General features: G+C 35.0%; 1 protein-coding gene across 2 annotated transcripts in view; it reads left to right on the plus strand.

Moving 5' to 3' along the window:
* The window catches only part of LOC145716533 (src kinase-associated phosphoprotein 2-like), a 74,563-nt gene that overhangs the window by 14,410 nt on the left and 40,359 nt on the right, over positions 1–19,794 (plus strand). For both annotated transcript variants that reach the window (XM_081800376.1, XM_081800375.1), the window contains exon 4: positions 5,522–5,629. In XM_081800376.1, the coding sequence (XP_081656502.1) occupies positions 5,522–5,629 (108 nt within the window). The remainder of the gene's footprint in view (positions 1–5,521; positions 5,630–19,794) is intronic.

Here is a 19,794-nt window from a genome sequence, read left to right on the forward strand (position 1 = left end):
TTGTGCATGATGGAGTAATTATCCCTAGTTTCCTCTTCTTGGTTGCAGTATAGTATAGAGTATACTGCCGAATTAGGCTTCATGCACTAAAATTATGCTACTTTTAGAATTATTTTAGAATAGAATTATGATTATTTTAGAATTTGTTCCTGTCATATGACATGGTCATAAGTCCCTTAAATGTGACCTGAAGTAATTATTTTTCTTTAATATTTTATTTGAGAGAGAGAGAGAGAGAGATAGCGAGAGATAGAGCACGAGCAGGGGAGAGAGGGAGAAGCAGGCTCCGTGCTGAGCAGGGAGCCCGATGTGGGGCTCAATCCCAGGACCCTGGGATCATGACCTGAGCCAAAGGCAGACACTTAACCAACTGAGCCATCCAGGTGCCCCAAAGTAATTATTTTTCTAATGAAAATATATTACTAATTGAGTAAAGACTGTTATTGACTGAGTATAAGACAGAATTTTCTAATATACATTAGGTATATGATAAAAAAGTTTTACTTGTATCTTGCCCTCATATTAGTCTTTTTTTTTACTTCAGTGTAACTTAGGTATGATTAATATCTTTATAGAATGATTCAGATAATGTGAAGATACCTATGCATGACACATATGTCTACTGACATTCAATAAATATTATATTAGTGTGTATTCTCAGATTCAACTTCATTTATCAAGAGGATTTAAGTAAATCTTGATTTAAGTAAATCTTGATTTATAATTCAGTTTTCAAATACTTTTTGAGGGAATTATAAATTATTGAAAGGAGGACATATTAACAGACAAATATTTCAAGAGAATATTTTCAAATTTGCAAAATATTAGTGTCTATAGCTTAAAAATGTGAATATACTGTTTTCAGTTCCCTTTAGATGCCATAGCTAAAAAGCTCTCATTTTCGGGGCACCTGGGTTAAGCATCTGCCTTTGGCTCAGGTCATGATCTCAGGGTCCTGGGATCGAGTCCTGCATCGGGCTCCCTGCTCAGCGGGGAGTGTGCTTCTCCCTCTCCCTCTGTGCTCTCTCTCTCTCAAATAAATAAAATCTCGAAAAAAAATAAAAAGCTCTCATTTTCTTCTGTAAAATATTTTTCCTCTAATTAAAAAAATTATGTAATCGATTTTCTCCTTGAGACTTCATTGATATCATTAAATATGCATAGATTTACTTAGCAATTTCCTTTGACCTCATTTGTGTTATTAAGTTTATTAATGGACTAACATGCTTTTTTTTTAAATAGCCAGAGGTATTAGGTAAGGTAAGGTTAGGTAAGAAGGGATTCATTTTAGTTGGCTCTGATGGAATCCTTAAGAACACAGAGAAGTCAAAAGTTTGGATGATGTTTAATGTCCTTTCCTTTATCGTTTTAAATATAGTGCATGTTTGGTTGGAAGTTATCCCACCAATGAAAGCTGAGCAAATAACTTGAGCTCCCTCCCTGCCCCCCGCCCATCTCTGGCCTTGTACAAATGTGTTGCGTATGTCTGAAATGATGGGGCCTACTGTAGTAGAAGTATATTTCAGAGGTAGTGCTTGAGAAATGATATCCTTATGTTAAAGCTCCGCCTCCTATCTGCTTGCTATTAAGCTCTCCGATTGCAGACGAGTTATGAACAGAATCTCCTTGTGGTGACCTAAATCTTTCAAAGTCTTAAGAATGAAACCACAGATTCCCTTAAGAAATGACACGTTAAGTGCGTAATGCTGTCAATTTGGTTGTATGTTATTACTTGAGACATTAATTTGGACAAGTGAACGGAATAGAGAATTAGAAATTAATTTGTTTTCACTCAAGTCCTTTTTCTCCTCAAGTTTGCCTTTCATGCTATAAAGGGGGAATGACCGTCACCTAAGTTTTAGGTATATTATTTAGTTTAACGTTTACCTGGTTGTGTTTCAGATAAGACTTGTTTGACAAAACAAGCAGTAAATTGGTTCAATCACCTTCTGCCGTGGTAGAGATCATGACTGTTCAGCTGCTGGTGGGCTCCATCTCTAGGCGTTCAGGAAAATGTTAATTGATGATGAACGATATAATGAGGAAGGGATAATAGTGATTTGAACTCAACTATTATAAACTTAAAAATGTTTATCAGAGAAATATGCTGCTGTGGTAAGACTCAGCTTTGATTTTTGCCATAATATTTAAGTTGCTACTGAAATTATAGGAAGGGAAGTCTTGGATCATTGTCTTTTAGGCTGTTAACTTTGTATCGTTAATTAAACTTTTAAAAGTTGTGGGATAAATCAAATGGTTTTCTAGGGAAACAAGAAACAGTATTAATGAGCAACAGCCCCATAATTATCCTTGTGAGTACATAACAGGGACGAATTCATGTCTTTTCTTTGCGCAATAACTTTTACAAAGAAGTGTTTTTAAACTGATCATTAATTTTATGACCACAGAAATGAGATGCAAAATTTATGCTGTTGTCATTGGCACAGGCTCAAGGCACCACTGACATTATGTGTGATTGTAGTAGAATGACTGCCAACTAATGATTCTGTAGACATTTCATTTGAGCATGGTTTTCTTTTAGATGTCTGATTAGGCTGTAATGCTTTTAATTATGTCTGTAAATTGTATTGGATACGTTTACCTGATGCCCATTGTTGCTTTGGAGTTCAGTTTTCTATTACATAAACACAAGTTGAACATTTACCTTTTAATTTATAGAAGTCTTTGCAGGTATTGCTGCAAATACTCAGCCCCTGGGGAGAAAAAAAAAAAAAAAAAAGCTTTGCATTACTCAACAGCGACCCCTGTGTTCAGTTTAAGGTCCTTATACTACAGCTCTTTGTTGGGTTGAAAAAAAGTAATTGGGAAGGAGGAAAAGGGATGGATCACCCCTGGAACAGCAGTAAAATGAAGAAGACTATTTTGAGAAATGATGTGTCCTTTCAACTTAGTGCGGGTTGAAAAGGGAATAACCCTATATAGATACCACAGAGATTAAAAAAAATTTTTTTTTTTTTTTTTAAATTTCTGGGTTAATTCAAGGGAGCTTAAAAAAGGGAAAAAAAGGAGGGTAGGGGGAGAAAAGAAGCCAGTAGCAGTATTTAATTTATTTTGTTTTAGATAAATATAAATTATCACATTACTTATAAAAAAACATTTGAAATGAGCTGCAGTTCTTAGAATGGAAAGCTGAAGACAATTTTATTTTAATAAATAATACAAAAAGTTTTTTTTTAACACAGAAACCACAGAAGTCTTTAACCTGTTAGTAACCAATTTGTAGAAAATATTCTTAACTCATTAAATATTATTTTATAGCTTTAATAATGATCTTTTTGCTGTGTGCATACATATGTAAATATAGATCAGTGTGTGCATGTGTGTATGTGTATATACATGGATACACACATAAGAACATATAATGAATATTATCAAAAGATAACAAATCCTGATTTTTTAACCAACTGAGCCACCCAGGCGCCCAACAAATCCTGATTTTTTAAACTTTTTAACTTTTAACTTTTTTCCATGTAGAGTTAAATAGATTTAAGCCTGAATAATTATGAAATTATTCATAATATTATCCATGCCAAGTGCTAAGTTGGGGCAGTATATTTGAGGTATCCTGATATTTTTTTTTTTCACAGCAAGATTTATTTTATAGTTCACGATATGAAATATCCTTTGCAAATTCATACTATAGCAATTCTTACTTTATTGAGAATATAAGGATACTCCAGCAACTAAGAGCAATTGAGAACTTTGTCATCTTTACTACTATATATTCCATGAGCTGTCATTCCATGCCTGAACATATTTTTACTAGCACTTTATGAGGTTCTCTCTTACGTCATATTTAAAATCAGAATACTTTCCATAAAAGAAATATTGTAAGGGATCACAGAATGTTCCGAAAAGTACTTTGAACATTTTAGTCTTCTTCTTCTTCTTTTTTTTTTTTAAGATTTTACTTATTTATTTGAAAGAGGGAGTGTGAGCGAGATGAAGGGCAGAGGGAGAAGCAGACTGCCCGCTGAGCAAGGAGGCTGATGTGGGGCTCAATCCCAGGACCCTGGGATCATGACCTGAGCGGAAGGCAGATGCTTAAGCGACTGAGCCACCCAGGCGCCCTACTTTGAACATTTTAAAAGGAAAAGAAATTAAGATCTAAGGAATGAATAGTGTTTACATGTGTTCCTTGGAATTTTATTTGGGGAAGAAACATCCCTATATGGTGCACCTGGTGATGGATTCATCAGGGGCAGTAAAGATAGTCCTCTATCTTCTGCTCTTACTGCCTTGATGGGAGATAGCCCTATCTTTTTCAGAATAAGGATTATGGGTGCTGATGAAATGCCAAAATAATAAAGAAATCGAGATGAATATTGATTTATTTTTATTACTTTCATGGTGTTTTCAAAGGGGCTATTTCCTCTACCAAAAATATGTTGAGAAATAGGGTGCCACCCATTAAATGGATTTTAGAGGTTACAGATATTTTTTTGGAGAGACTGATAGCCTTAATCTGGATCTGCTCCGCAACCATGGTCTTAAAGTAATACTGTAGGTTCTTTAGGATTCCCATGGAGGTTTTCATTGTGCTTTTTGGGTAATCCCTGAGGTAGCTGGTTTTCTCTTGAATTAACAGATAATTGATACAGTATAAAGCATATAGTTTTTTGAATTTTACTGAATTTTCTTTGGATGTGGTTGAATATGGTTGAAAAATGAGTACTTATATGTACCCAAGCTAGCAAATATCTGATTCACTCTTTTTTTTCTTTTAAATTATTCTAAATGGGTATGTGGAAAAAACCCAAACCACAAGATTTTATTGTGGAGATTAAATGACTTCAAACGAACCAACCAACCAACCTAGGATTTGGAAATCATGTAAAAACTGGCTAGAAGATTAAAAAAAAAAATGGTAACATATTACTGAATGAATATTGAAGGTGTCAAGTTGTAAATCACTTTGAACTTAACAGGGTTATATGAGTTTTAAAGTAATTTTTCCCATAAAGGATTCCTGCTCTTGAAAATGCAACTGAGTATTTTTAATCTACTCTAATGTAACCCTGTGATTCTTCATGAAAACATAAAATGTGCATATGGCTTTGAATTATCAATTTCTCATCATAATTTTTCAAATAATTGAGTAGGTAAATGGAATTAACTTGAATTATTTTCTCTGTTGTGCTTTCCAGTTTTTTGTGTCTTATTTGTTATCATTATTTTGGTTCTGTTTCTTTTTTTGTTTGTTTTGGATACACACTCTGCTTTACCTTGCTTCTACTTTCTTTGTATTCATCTTTGTAGAGACCATCATAATTTTGGAACTTGTATCCTTTTGTATCAGAAATAAGCAGTTGTCCACTGACTTCCAGAAACTCTTACTTTATTTAAGTTACAGTAGATATACGTTAAAATAGGACCTGTTTTTACTCTGTTTTTCCATGACAGTGACTAGGTTTAATAGTAAAATTTACCTCTCTTGACAAAGTAACATTTTTTTTAAGATGGCTAATCTATAAAAGGCTTTTCTGTGATTCTTCTATAGATGATGCAGAAGATGGGGAAGAATATGATGACCCTTTTGCTGGGCCTCCAGATACTGTGTCATTGGCTTCAGAAAGATATGATAAAGATGACGAAGCCCACTCTGAAGGTATGTGATATTTTGCCATCAAATATACCTCCAGATATCCCAACACAAGACAATGCAGTGTGTAGAGGTGGTGGTCTTGTCGGAAAGCTGTAAATGCGGAGGCTTCAGTTAACTTACCTTTACCAGAACATTTTAAGGAACAGAAGAGCTCTCTCTAGTGGTTTTCTTAAGTATGTAGTTCCTTCTTTTCCTAGGAAATTTCTTGACTAGAATTTTTAAGAGAGTGTTTACATCATTGTATGAATATTATTAGTTTGTTGGTTAATTTAATATTATCAGATTCTTGCTTAATTTTGTTGTGCTGCTGAATGGCTTCTTGTATTATTTATTTTATAAATAATGAAAAAGATTTTTGATCTCTTTTTTTAAAACTTCATATAAAATGAGTTCATAAAGTATTAAATTAATTATTCTTACATTGCCTTCTCACATTAAGACAGGTTTTCATCAAATGCTTCTTTAATACACATTCTCATTTTCCTCATTGTCACCTAAAGATACCCCACATTATACAGTAGTGTTATAATGTTTTGTATTAATTGAATGGGTAATAAAGTTGATTGTTTATCTCTTCGTAATTTTTAAAAACTCGCCGAAGTTATGAAACTTGCTTTTAGTGTAGCGTGTGCTTTCTCTGTTATAGCCAGTTGAGTGCATCTGCATTCTAGAGACCTTATAAGGGTGAGAGATAGTTATAAATTAAGAATGTGTATCGATAAATTAGCCATGCATATTAATTCGTGGCACTCAAAGTTTCATGGAGACACAGAAATGAATAATGCCTTCTGCCACTGTATGATGATCAAACTGTGCAGTTCCATCTCTAAATACAATTGCTGAATGAAAATATGCTTCCTGCAACAGAGCACTCCACATTTTATGTTATCCAGATTATTCCCTTTGGAAACATAAATTGCTTTTATGAGGTATAAAATTATGTCTATTGCAGAACAGGGATAAGTCAAGTACATGCATAAGTGATAAACATTCTAACCACTGATTCAGAACAACACAATCTTTTTTTTTATATTCAGAACTTTGTACAATGTGTAGCAATAATAATCATATCCATTTTATGTTGAATTTTACATTTTGGTAAACATTTAATTTCTATTTTTAAAGGAAGAGATTTCTTTTTCTTATATTCCCTATTTTTTAAAAAGATGCACATTTCTCTTCAGTTACACTTCTTATCTGAAACAGAGCATTACCCTTCCTAATCTGGTCTTCAAAAGCATTTCTACTAGAAAATGTTCTATAATTGATAAATAATACTTTCAGGCAAAACAGTGAATTATTGTTTGAGTTGAGCTGTTTTTCAGACACATTACAATGATTTGTTTTGCTTCTCTGTTAAGTGTTGGTAGATAGAAATGAGTATGTGGGTATACATATACACAGACAGAATATTTATACTCAGGAGAATATACATGCACACACACAAAATGTTCATAGAGTGTATATGCTCAGAGTTTTAAAAAGATAGCATAAATAATTTGAATTACAAGGGAGCAATATGTACATTCTTCTAAAAATTGTAACCTAAGAAATCCAACAATTAAGTATCTATGAGAGCTAGTGTTTTGTTAGAAAAAGTGAATTGTTATTAAATTATAATACATTTACATAATTATCATATTTTCTTTATTATGAGTAAATAATTTATCATGTTTGTTTTCATAACCAAATATATAGGAAATACATTAATAGCATGAAAAAGATTTATTGTTAAAAGATTACATTATCAGTATTTGAATATTATTTAAAAACATTTATGTATAGCATTAAGTTTTTTGTTAAATATAGGTGCATTTTCATTAGTGTTGGTGTAAGCAATTCTTAAGCAGATTGAAAATTTAACTTTTAGTATTACTCATTTTCGGTATATAAGAAATACCATATATGATAGTTTTACATTTTCTTCTAAGAATATTATAAATTAATTTTAACACTACCACTTGGATTTTTAATTTCTGAAACTCTGAAAGTCATCTAGTCATATCAGTCTCTCTCCCTTCAACATAGATTTGGTATGTGTTCTCTTTCCCTTGCTGAATAAATTTTCCTTCATTATGGGACCTCAGTCTAATGATATATTAATTATAAAAGGATAATGCATTTAACAATAAGTATAACTAAATTAGCACAGGTCACCAAAAGGCCTTTTGTCAAATCAGATTGTTGTTTTGTCCTTTTGACTTTTACCTTATGGTAGGCACTAACAAAGTATCTGAACCTTGATGGATTATAAACTCTAAACATGGTATGTATTTTTCATAATGCTAATGTAATTTTCAAGGTACTGAAAAGGTCAAACCTGCACATCTTTGTGTGCATTCTAAGTCTGTTTTTTCCTTTAATATTTCTTTTTCTCTGTTCCTCTGGTTCAAAAGTTCACTCAGTTCCCAAATGGCTACCTAATTTTCCAGTTATTCCCTCAAGCCATATGTGTTTTGGTTTCTTTATGGTTTATTAGGTACTGTAGGAAAGTAGCATAAGTTATATCTTCTAATGAAATTCAAGCACACTTCAGTGATGCTTCGACTTGATTGCTGGTAGCAATTAAATCACAGCCAAGGAGACTAATGCATAATCCCACAAGGTCCAGACACCCTATAGAAATTGAAAGGGGATGAAAACAGAAAACAAAAACAAAGTCTTCAAACCCTGCCAGACACACTGTTTCCAGCCTGCCTTTTTTTTTTTTTTTATTGGCCAACTGCCTGATTGATAGCAAAATCATAACTTGCTGCATGCTAACAGGCAGAGTTCACTTGTAGGTTATTGTGAGCTGATAAAGGGTTAGATGGAGTTTTGATTTTCGCATTGGACCTTGGTACACCAGATTAATGGAATTTCAATGAGAGACTAGAGTAGCCACAGCTTTGTCAGAGAAACAGATGGAGATTCTATAGTCATGTCTACTCATTAATACTAGTTGCCTGAAAGGTGTGCTGCTTCTCTATACAAAAGAGTTGATATAATTGATTTTTGAGTGGTGCATTGAAAAAAAGTACCTTATTGATGACTAGAATTGTAACATAGATGGTGACAGATTTTTGTATAGCTTGTAGCATAAAAAATACTGTAGTTTGTAATTTTTTCTTCTCTCTCTTTGGAAGCACTTTTTATTTTTATTTTTTGAGGGGAAATACATTTTAAGACAATAGCAAAAAAGGAGAGAGTGACATGCTAAATTAGCTTTTAAGAAAAACAGTAAGAGCCTGTATTTTACTTATGCATGATTGCATGACTGCTGTTAGTTTCATTTTGATGTGGTAATATTTATAAAAAACCATACTTACTAGAAATTTCCTTTTATTAACTTTGTGCCTTATATTTTTCTGGGAAATTTAAAACAAATCATAATGGTTTCCAAACTAGATCGCTGTTAGAAGTTTTATTGTATTGTGTGGCTGGATATATGGAAGTGTTAATATAAATGATGCATGTCAGCAATCAGATAAAATTAGAGAAAATGAAACTCAAAACCTTAAAGAAGAATATCCCTTATTGTACATATGTTAGAATGCTTGCTTGGGCAGTATGGTGGGAGAGGCAGGGTAGCCTTTAGACACTATATAATGACTTGGGTTTCCATTTTTCTATTCTGAAATCATTTTTCATTCATTTTCGTCATTTGTGAAAGAAGGCTTCTAACCACGTAGCATTGTGGGAAGTCCCTGAGGTAAGGTGAACGGATTCGATGAGCTAGAAGACATATATCGGCTCTACCCGTCGATGATAGGGAGAGGAATCCCAGTGGACATTTGTTACAAATCTGATTCAGTCCTAAACCATAATCACTTTGTGGATAAGAATCTGGAACCTCTAGGGTATGAATATAGGAAGGCTAAAATGAAGCTAAAGATATAAAACAGTCATTTATTGTCCTGGTATCTTCCTAACTAAAAATTCCCAAGTATAGGTTACTGAAAACTGTAGGCATTGCAAGGACATAGGTTTACATGAAGAAAAATCTTGGTTTAGGAATGGAACTATTTTTTTAAAGCTTGGGGATTAAGGAAAAGGGCTAAGCTGTCTTGATCATAATTTATAAGAGTAAATAATGATTTTTTTTCTTTTTTGGTGTAATTTTCTTTAAGAAAATCTAGTGTATGAAAATTTGGATTCATAAAACATATAAATCACTTATTCCAAAGGATTGCTTTAAAAAAGATTATCTCTGGGATGCCTATAAATAATGAGCTCTCACAATGCATCTAAAACAAGCTTAGATATATCCATTGAAGTGCACACACATACATTTAATGTGTAAATTTCTACACATTGCATACCAAACTTTTGAGGAAGAGATCTTTTTGTGTAAAATTAGGTTTAGCACTAATCTTGTAAAAGCCACGCAAGAGATGCTTTACTTTTCTCTGGGTTCCAGTAGAACATTTAAACAGTGTTTAAAACCAGGGAAAAAAGGTTCTTTAATAACTTACTGTTTAGGGTAAGGGTTTTTCTACCATAGTATCATGTGATTTTTGATACTTAAACTCATATTTTTAAATTTTATTCTGAGAATTTAGACTAGTTTGCAATTTGCACATATCTTTGTGTATATAACATACATTAGTGTTGCACTTGAGGGTTTTTGTTTTGTTTTGTTTTGTTTTTACCTTTTTGTTACTTCAGATGCCAGTTGTTACCTTGTGTGTGTTATAACAATATAAGAAAGGTGATTACTTTAGTCCTTCTGTAATGTGTATAGCAAGTTTCAGGTATTTTGGTAGAAGTGAGGGGTTATAGTTTGAGGAAATAATAAAAAGTAGAAAGCATTTTTAACGTTCAAGATAATATATTGTGTGATTGGAAATATAAAGTACACAGATGTGAAATATTTTCATGATACAAAGGTATATATGAGTAAATAAAAACACATGATTATTGAGAATCACCTAAGCTTTATGCCATTGAATGGGAAAATACATCAAAATAAAACAGTGAGGGCCAATGAGACTATAACAAAGTGGACTAGAACGATCAGAAAGGTAATTATAGTCAGCATTATGAAAAGTCATGCATCTTTAATACAGTAAATCAGCAGTTGTTTACAGAGTTTTTGAGGAAGGGTGCAAGATACCCTGACAGGGCAACGGGGATTTCAAAGATGACTAAGACGAAGTTCCTGTTTTCAAGAGACATGCAATCTAGATGGAAGGAGAAAACAATCACCTAAAATAAGGTGATAATTAGCAATCTAAGTTTCTAGTAAGGCAGATTCCAAAAATAGTAACTAGTATGTGTTACGCTGTTCAGTTGGTTTGGTCTGTACCTACACAAAAAAAACCCAAACTGGTTTCATTGGTTTTCCTCTCTGATTTGTTGACTGAAGTCAGTCATATGTTTTGGCATGATATTGGATTAACCAAAGCATAAACTTTATGCCTATATTCTGAGAGGTTGTGGAGTAAATTGTGGAGAGGAGGGTTATTTAAGTGAGTTTCGCATGGTTCCTGAAGTTTTCTGGAGAGAAAGTGGGAAAAGGTGCTGAAAAGAACATTTGGAGCCGAAGTCCAAAAACCGGTTTTTATCAGTAACTGCATATTTATAGGGGCAATGCCTTAACCCAAGGAAGTTTGGGCCCCACTCACAGACCTTCAGGTGTCAGCACCCGGCTGGTGGTAAAGAAGTTTTTGGCTCTTGCAGAACACTGTATCTCATAAGACTTAGGCACATAACTGGCTTTTCTTCCTTGCTGTCTGAGTTTGGAGAAGTTGCAGTATATGACTTCCTGTTTTCAGTTGTTTCTCCTGTTTGTAACCTGAGCTAAAGGGTGAATTTAGAGTTTAGAAATCTAAAAGCAAAGGTTCTTCAAGACAGTGGCCTGACAGGAGTACCTGGATGGCTTACTTGGTAGAGCATATGACTCTTTTTTTTTTTTAAGATTTTATTTATTTGCGAGAGAGAGAATGAGAGACAGAGAGCATGAGAGGGAGGAGGGTCAGAGGGAGAAGCAGACTCCCTGCCGAGCAGGGAGCCCGATGCGGGACTCGATCCCAGGACTCCAGGATCATGACCTGAGCCGAAGGCAGTCGCTTAACCAACTGAGCCACCCAGGCGCCCGGTAGAGCATATGACTCTTGATCTTGGGGTTGTGAGTTTGAGCCCCACATTGGGTATAGAGATAACTTAAAAATAAAATCTTAAAAAAAAAAAGACCGTGGGCTGATCAATTTGATTTCAGAGGAAGGCATGCCAGCCTGCTCAGGATTCTAAAGGAAGCCTCCTACCTCTTCCTTCCTTCCTTAGAGGTGACTGTGCTGCTGGTTGGGGTAGCATCTTTAAGGAAGGAATACATTAATATTTATCGAGAAATTAGTCTGGCTCTGAACTAGATTCTTTCATGCATATTTTCCTTTAATCGGCTCAGAATGACCCTGTGCGGAAGACATTTTCCCTATTTTCTTGTGGAAATGGAGACTCAGTAAGGTTTTGGTCTCTTGACCAGAACATCCAACTCAAATGCCTTAAATGCTGCATGCTTTTGAAGACAGACCCAATGGTTCTAGCTGCTTTGATTATAGTTCTTTAATGAGTGTCCCTCTTCACCATCCTGTAATTCTGTTTGTAGACTTCTGAGGCTCCTTTGGGGAAACTAGCACTTACTTTCCTTGGCGTCCTCCTGGGCTCTGGTGTCCTCTACTATGACTTTCTCACTTTAGTCTCATCTGCCTTCCACTTGCTAGGAATTACTCAAAATTTTTGATCCACGGAAGATACTCTTTCTTCATTACCGATGTTATTAAGGTTTTATTCTTTAAAAACAAACAAAGAATTTCAGGGCGAACTTTTAGGAGGAAAGGTTGGTGCTATCTATGTTCCTTTTCTAATAATATCAAGAGGGTGCTTTGTCCTAAAACATTTTCACAATTGATCTGCTGGAATCATTCCTTGGGGAAGAAGTATGATCCCTGGCTACAGGTCAAAGGTAGTCCAGAAAGTGTCAGCAAGTCTTAGATATTCACTTAGAGTGAGTGCTAGCTTTCTAGAAGAATCTAGATGCTATAAGCAGTGGAAAAGAACTGTCCCTTTTCCTAAAAAAATTGTAGTCTAATTGTGGGTACAATACATACATATCTAATATTTGAAACTTTATCAACTTTGTTCAAATACAGAAATGTGTGACATTGACATTAAATACCCTAGGAGGTCAGAAAAGGAAGAAACGATTGCAGACTGGTCTCAATGAGTGTTTTATGGAAAAAATTGGAGTTTGAACCAGAACTTAACAAGGATAGGTAAAGTTTTAATTAGTAAAGAATGGAGGGGAGCATGCTTTTCAGATAAGCTGAGAAAGTGGAGACAATAGGAAATGGGTCTGGAAATGAGTGTCGTTTGAGGAACTGTGCAAAGACCAACATGGCTTAGAGAGATTGAAGAGGATTGGGAGATGTGGATGGACAAGGGTAGCATGTAACAAGCGTTGGCTCTTGCCTCAGGTCCGAATTTGGCCACTAACCGAGTTACTCTGGCTAAGGCACTACCTTTGTGAATTTGTTTCTATTTCTTCACAGAGAATTCCATTATTTTAGGCAAGGGAGAACTTAATTATTGAGGACTTTAAATGGTGTCATAAGGAGTTGAATCAGTAAGCAAAATGAGTATCCATTTTAGGCTTTTTGAGCAAGGGAATGTTAATGATGGAAAGTATTCTAGAAGCATTTAGCTAGTGGTGGGATATAGATGGGTTGAAGGGGATGAAAACCTTGGTCTGTGAGGTAAGAGACCATTCCATTAAGCCAGGTGTGAATTGAACAGAGACTAGACGAGGATAGTGAAACTGGAAAGGAAAAGATACATCTGAGGGAGAATGGACAGGACAAGGTAAGTGGATATGTGTAGAATTTTAAAAAGAGAGAAGCCAAAGAAAATTACAAAATTCTAAATTGGATGACTGGAAGAATCAACTGAGATATGAACATCGAGAGAAGAACAGGTTAGGAGGAATTTGCAAATGTTGACGAGTTTGGGTCTGAACAGTTGAGTTCATGGTAACAGTGAACATCCAGTCTGCCTGGTAATTATCCAGATATATGAGGATAGAGCTTAAGTGAGCCTTATTTTGCCTTTCTCTTTGCAGTTTCATTCTTTTGGGGGCAGATATGGGATGAGATATATTCCAGTCACCCTAAAAATGAAGCACAGTGGTTGAGAACAGCTTCTGTGATCCTATTGTCTGGGTTAAAATACTGGCCTCATTATTCATCTCTGTGACCTCCAGCAAAGTTGTTTGACCTATCTGAGTTTCCTCATCTAAGAAACTGAGGATAGTAACACCACGCATGTCCTATGGTTGTTATGAAGATTAAGTAAGATAAACGTACACAGAGCTTAGAACACTTCCTGGCGCATAGAAAGGACATGTTAGATCAAGGTATTATTGCTGTCCAGCCTATTTATCTAAGGATTGCCTTAGATAAATGTTTCTTTCTGTGTTTGACACAGCTATGTGCCTGAGGTGTTGTCTATCTTTTGTACTGTTTAACTCATATGTTTCACTGGATTTTGTAGGATTTGCAGTTGGAAGTTTTAGAGATTCATAGTAGATGATCATTTTTTTGAATTGAGTACTCCGTGTTGAAAACAGTTACTAGTTCAGTTTTTTATAATAAATGAATCATGCCTTTTCTCGGAACCATTCTACCTCTCTGTGCCTTAACTTTTCTCTGTTGAGCAAATAATGAGAATATGAGAATAAAGAAATATTATACTTGGGAAAATCTTGTGGGCTAAACATCATGAGCCCATGGAAGGAGTCACTCATTTTATACATGAACTCAATAGTCAGTGACTAAAAAACTTGCAAACTTTTGAGAATATTTGAATGAATTTGAACTATATTGGAAGATTCATAAAGCTATACCTGGAAAAAAACAGTGGGGAAAAAAACAGTGGGGAAAAAAGTGGCCTGAAATTATTAGGAAACAAGTGTACTAATCAGTGTCTCATTATTCTCATTTCAGAGTCAAATGATATAAGGTTAAAGACCATAACAGGTCCATATAGAAAGAATAGTACACACAACTCAGATACAAGGCTGGAAAGTCATTAAGAGCAAATAAATGCTCTGTTAATAAATAGACACAGACTGGATTAAGGCAAAAATTGTTTTTTAAATTTTTACAAAGATTAAACATTAAACTTCTTTGGTATCTGCTTATCAAAGTATTTTTTCAAAATTGAGAGTTGATACAGGGTCCTTGCTTCAGTACTTCAGGGAAAGTGGGATACACCTGCTGTAGATTTAAAAATAATGTAGATACTATTAAAGAAAATGTCTCTGTAAGGAAATTTTAAGAATCAACTTGAATAAATTATTTTTTTGAGGGGCTTTTTCCTACATATGAGTAGTGCCATGTAGTGCAGAATTGGGGATGAGATTATAATAATTCCTTTATTAATCCTCCTAAAATTATGGCTTTTGGGAAGATATACAGTTATTAAGTTAAAAGGGATGACTGATTTTATAGAGTCCATCAACAGTTTGGGGGTAGAGCCTAGGATTCTTAAGGTATTCTATTTTTAAAAAAGTAATCTTAATGAGGTATAATTAACATAACCATAGAATTTACCCATTAAAGTATACAATTCAGTAGTTTTAAATAAGTTCACAGAGCTGTTCAAGCATTACTCCAATCAATTTTAGGACATTTTCATTGTCACAAGAAAGAAACCCTATTCTCTAAGCAGACACTCTCCATTTTTCCTCTCTTCCCCCACACCCCATGGGCTTAAGCAACCATGAATCTACTTTCTATATAGATTTGCCTAATCTGGACATTTTATTTAAATGGAACCACAAAATATGTGGCCTTCTATGTCTGGCTTCTTTTTTTTACTTAGTATAATGTTTTCAAAGTTCATCTGTATGGTAGCATATATCATACTTCATTCCCTTTTATAGCCCAATAGTGCTTCAGTGTGTGGATGTACCATATTTTATTTGTCCATTCATCAGTTGATAGAGTTTTGAGTTGTTTTTTCTTTTTTGGCTATTATTAATAATGCTGCTATGAACATGTATGTATAAGCTTTTATGTGAATGAATATGTTTTCATTTCTCCTGGGTATATACCTAGGAGTGGAATTGCTGGGTCCTATGGTCACTCTTAAGTTTCACTTTTTGAGGTAGTGTCAAATTGTTTCCCAAAGTGCTCTACCATCTTGTGTTCCTACCGGCAGTGTGGGAAGGTTTCCATTTCTCCCCATCCTCTTCAACACTTGTTATTGTCTGTCTTTGCTTTTGTCATCCTAGTAGGTATTAGGGGGTGTCTCATTATGGTTTTGATCTGCATTTCTCTAATGACTAATGATGTTGATCATCTTTTCATGTACATATTGGTCTTTGTATATCTTCTCCAGAGGATGCCTACTCAAAGCCTTTTCTCATTTTCCAGTTGGACTGTCTTTTTAAGTTCTAAGAGTTCTTTATATATTCTAGCTACTGATCTCTTATTAGATATATGATTTGTGCATATTTTCTCCAGTTCTGTGGGTTGTCAGTTTCACTTTCTTGATGGTGTCCCTTGAAGCACAGACGTTTTTAATTTTGATGAAGTCTAATTTGTCTGTTTTTTCTTTTGTTGCCTGTGTTTTTGCTATCATGTTTAAGAAGTCTTTACCTAACTAAAGATTCTTTAAGTATTCTTAACTCAAGCCTAAATTATTTTTTAAAATACTGAGTTCTTTTACTCTAAAGAGTTATGAGATTAATATACTAGTTAAAACGGGGACATATTCTAGCTCACCTTTAATGTTATTGTTGCTTAGTGCATATTTTAAAAATTGTGCAAATAGCAAAAAGTAATTTTCTTGCTGTGCCTTTTCAGCTCAGTGAACTCTTGAATTCTGCAGCCTTTAGCATCCTTTAAAAAAAGAATTCTTGCTTTGTCTTGTTGCATATAATATCACTCCTCTCATTTCTAGCAGTGTTTTTGTTGTATCACAAATATAAATGTATAATCACATGGATCTTCTTTCATGTCACTTTCATTTCACTTTAACAAATTATTTCAGAGAACATGGAGTCAAAGTAGATATTTTGTTGATTTACTGGCTTTTTGTTAATTTTCTAGGCTTTTCAATGTGTAGTTATAGGGGCAGGATTTAAGGGGTGCTGGGATCATTGCTAGAAAAATGGTTACTATTTTTGGCTTTCAAAAGGAAAGTTGGTTTGTTTCTTTGAATTCATCTCTTCTCCTTCCCTGCTCCCTCCTTCGCCCCCCACCATGTGTCAGCCACCAAACTGAGCAGTCTTGCCAGATAAGGGAACTGAGACACAAAGAAGCTGTGTGAGTTATCCAAGGAGTGCTACTCAATGTGTGGTCTGCAGATTGGTCTGGGTCTGTGATCTGTTTGTTACTGGTCTGCAACAACATCAGTACAGAAACTGAGAGTAGAAGCTTAGAAATGTTTATAGCATTTTGACATTCTGCATTTTCCACATATGTGGCTATTATTTTCTCCTAGTAATTCTTATTTATTTATGTATTTATTGTTTATTTATTAAAAACTCTTCACCTTAGCTAGAAGCATTGATTTAGAGTTGGAGAGAGAATAAATTACAGTACTCTCAGGATGCTTAATTTTTTATTTCTGGTTATTTTCTCAGGAGCCCTGTATCTTTCTCTGTATCTTCATCTGTATACACTCACAGTCATGTTTAATTTAAATATTAGATTTGTTTTCACTATGGAGAAATTTTAGGGATTCTAATTCCGTATTTCTTGTCAAACATACTCAAAAGTTCCAATGTCCTCATCAGATATTTAATTATACTTTTTCATGTGGAAGTCTCCAAGTTTAGGTGTTATGAAGCAATGGTGCAGCCTCAAAGCTTTGCAGTTGGAATAACCAGGGAAAATGTTAATGTGGCTTGAATACCATCTAGTTCTTTTCCATGCCTAAAAAGCAGAAACAGATAGTGTCATCTTAAAGGCTTTGTCAGGGGCGCCTGGGTGGCTCAGTAGGTTAAGCATCTGCCTTTGGCTCAGGTCATGATCCCAGGGTCCTGGGATCGAGTCCCACATCGGTATCCTTACTCGGTAGGGAGCCTGCTTCTCTCTCTCCCTCTGCCTGCTCCCCCTGCTTGTGCTCTCTCTCTCTCTCTCTGTCAAATAAATAAATAAAATATTTAAAAAAAAAAAGACTTTGTCAGAAAAGTAATTTCCTCTCAGAGATGTGCTTTTGTGTCATTTTGTTTAAATGTCTTTAAAAGCTTCTCCTCACTTTTTAATACTAGCTATTAGCTTTACTATTTTGAACATGACTATCACTTTCTTTAACACTAAAGGAGGTTAATAAAAATAATATTTTAATATAAAAAATAGTAAAATTCTTACCATGGAGACAAAGAAACACACACATATATATTTCTTTTATTGAATAGGACTTGTTTTAGTATTGGTATCCTGGGATCTATGTCCTGGGATCTATGTATGCTATAAGCCTCTAATATGCTTAGAATAGCATTTCTTTGCTGAAAGAAAATGGGTCTTAGAGGAGGTAAAGAATTGATTTTTTAAAATAAAAGTAGGAAGAAAGGGTAACAATGTTGTATGTTTTAGGCAGAGTGCTAGATAGAATAAAAGTTTAATTCAACAGATTTTACTGTTTGTTTTGTTAGACTGAGGGGGAATAAAATGATTAATAAGACATGTCATTGCCTTTAAGGATGGATTAGTAGAGGAAAGAAAGATGTAAATATCAACTCTAATTCAAGGCAGATTGGTGTAATCACTGCTGCAAGACTAGAGGGAGAAAAAAGATGATCATTATGATTGGAATGACGACAGTCTTGATAGTGGAGGTGGCATTTCAGTCAGGTCTGGGAGAACAAGGAGGCTTCTGATACGTGGAACATGGAGGGAGTTAGCGTTTCCGGTTTGTGAAACAGCCTGGTAAAGGGATGTATTGGTTCAAACTCTTTCAGTGCGTGGGACAGAACCCAGCTCAAACTGGTTTAAGCACGTTTTATTTTATTCAATGTGGGGCTTGAACTCACGACCCTGAGATCAAGACCTGAGCTGAAATCAAGAGTCGGACACTTAACTGACTGAGGCACCCCGGCGCCCCTCCAAACTGGTTTAAGCAAAAAGCAGAAAGGGGAATTTATTGGTTCACCTATGAGAGAGAGAGAGAGTTGGGGTCTCGCTTCGTGCCCACCTGGATCCAGGTGCGCCTTCAAACTGTAATGAACATTCTCACTCACATCCTGCCTTCCTATGTGTAGCTTCCTTTAAGATGGCCACCAGCCACTGGCTGCTTCTTAGTTATTTTCTGTCAATTCAGCAACCCTAATGGAAAGAAAGATCGCTGAATAGTTGTAACAGAAGTCCTTGGCTTGGGTCATGCTTATTCTGAATCAATCTCTATGGTTTGGATGGGTGGGAGGTGGGGGAGGTGGGGGTGAGGTCAGTCCCACCCAAACTACAGGGAGATGGGGAGAGGTGTCATTCTCCAAAGGAAAATTGAGATAATTTGACTGAAAGAGAGAAGCAAGTCCGGGCAGGCAAAGCCAGATACCTAATAAGGTAGGATATTCTGAAGGTATGACTGAACTTCAGTGCTGTACACGCATGTGTAGGGAGGTAGGAAAATGAAGGGTTGGGGTAGACAGTATTCTTAGAAACATAGTCAACAGTAGGTAGCTGCTTAGAGGAGAGGAATGTCATTAAAATGGTGGGTTAAAATCATTATTTAGCTTGCTAAATTTTGAATTGACTTATAGCTGGAGGCAAAAAAAAATGTTAAGAAGATTAACTGTCTAGACTGGTTAACTTTTTTTTTTTTTTTTTAAATCTCCAACCTTTCTTTAGGGCTGATTTTCCTGTTAGTGAAGTTTTTTTGGTTTTTGCTTTTAACCTGTTTGCTCTTTGGCTGTCCTATTCTTTATCTCTTTTTAGCAGTGTATGTGTAGAAAGGATTAAATAGATGAAAAAAACTATTAAAAATATAAAGGCTTACAAATATGAAAAATACAAAATATTACAAAATAAAGGATTAAGTAGGTGAAACAATTTCCTACTTTTTTTTTTTAACATTATTTATTTGACGGTGCCTGGGTGACTCAGATGGTTAAGTGTCTGCCTTCAGCTCAGATCACGATCCCAGGGTCCTGAGATCGAACCCCACATCAGGCTTCTGGCTCAGCG

The sequence above is a fragment of the Leptonychotes weddellii genome, chromosome 12 (genome assembly GCF_054177405.1).
Source record: "Leptonychotes weddellii isolate Sample4059 chromosome 12, ASM5417740v2, whole genome shotgun sequence".
Classification (NCBI taxonomy): Eukaryota; Metazoa; Chordata; class Mammalia; order Carnivora; family Phocidae; genus Leptonychotes; species Leptonychotes weddellii.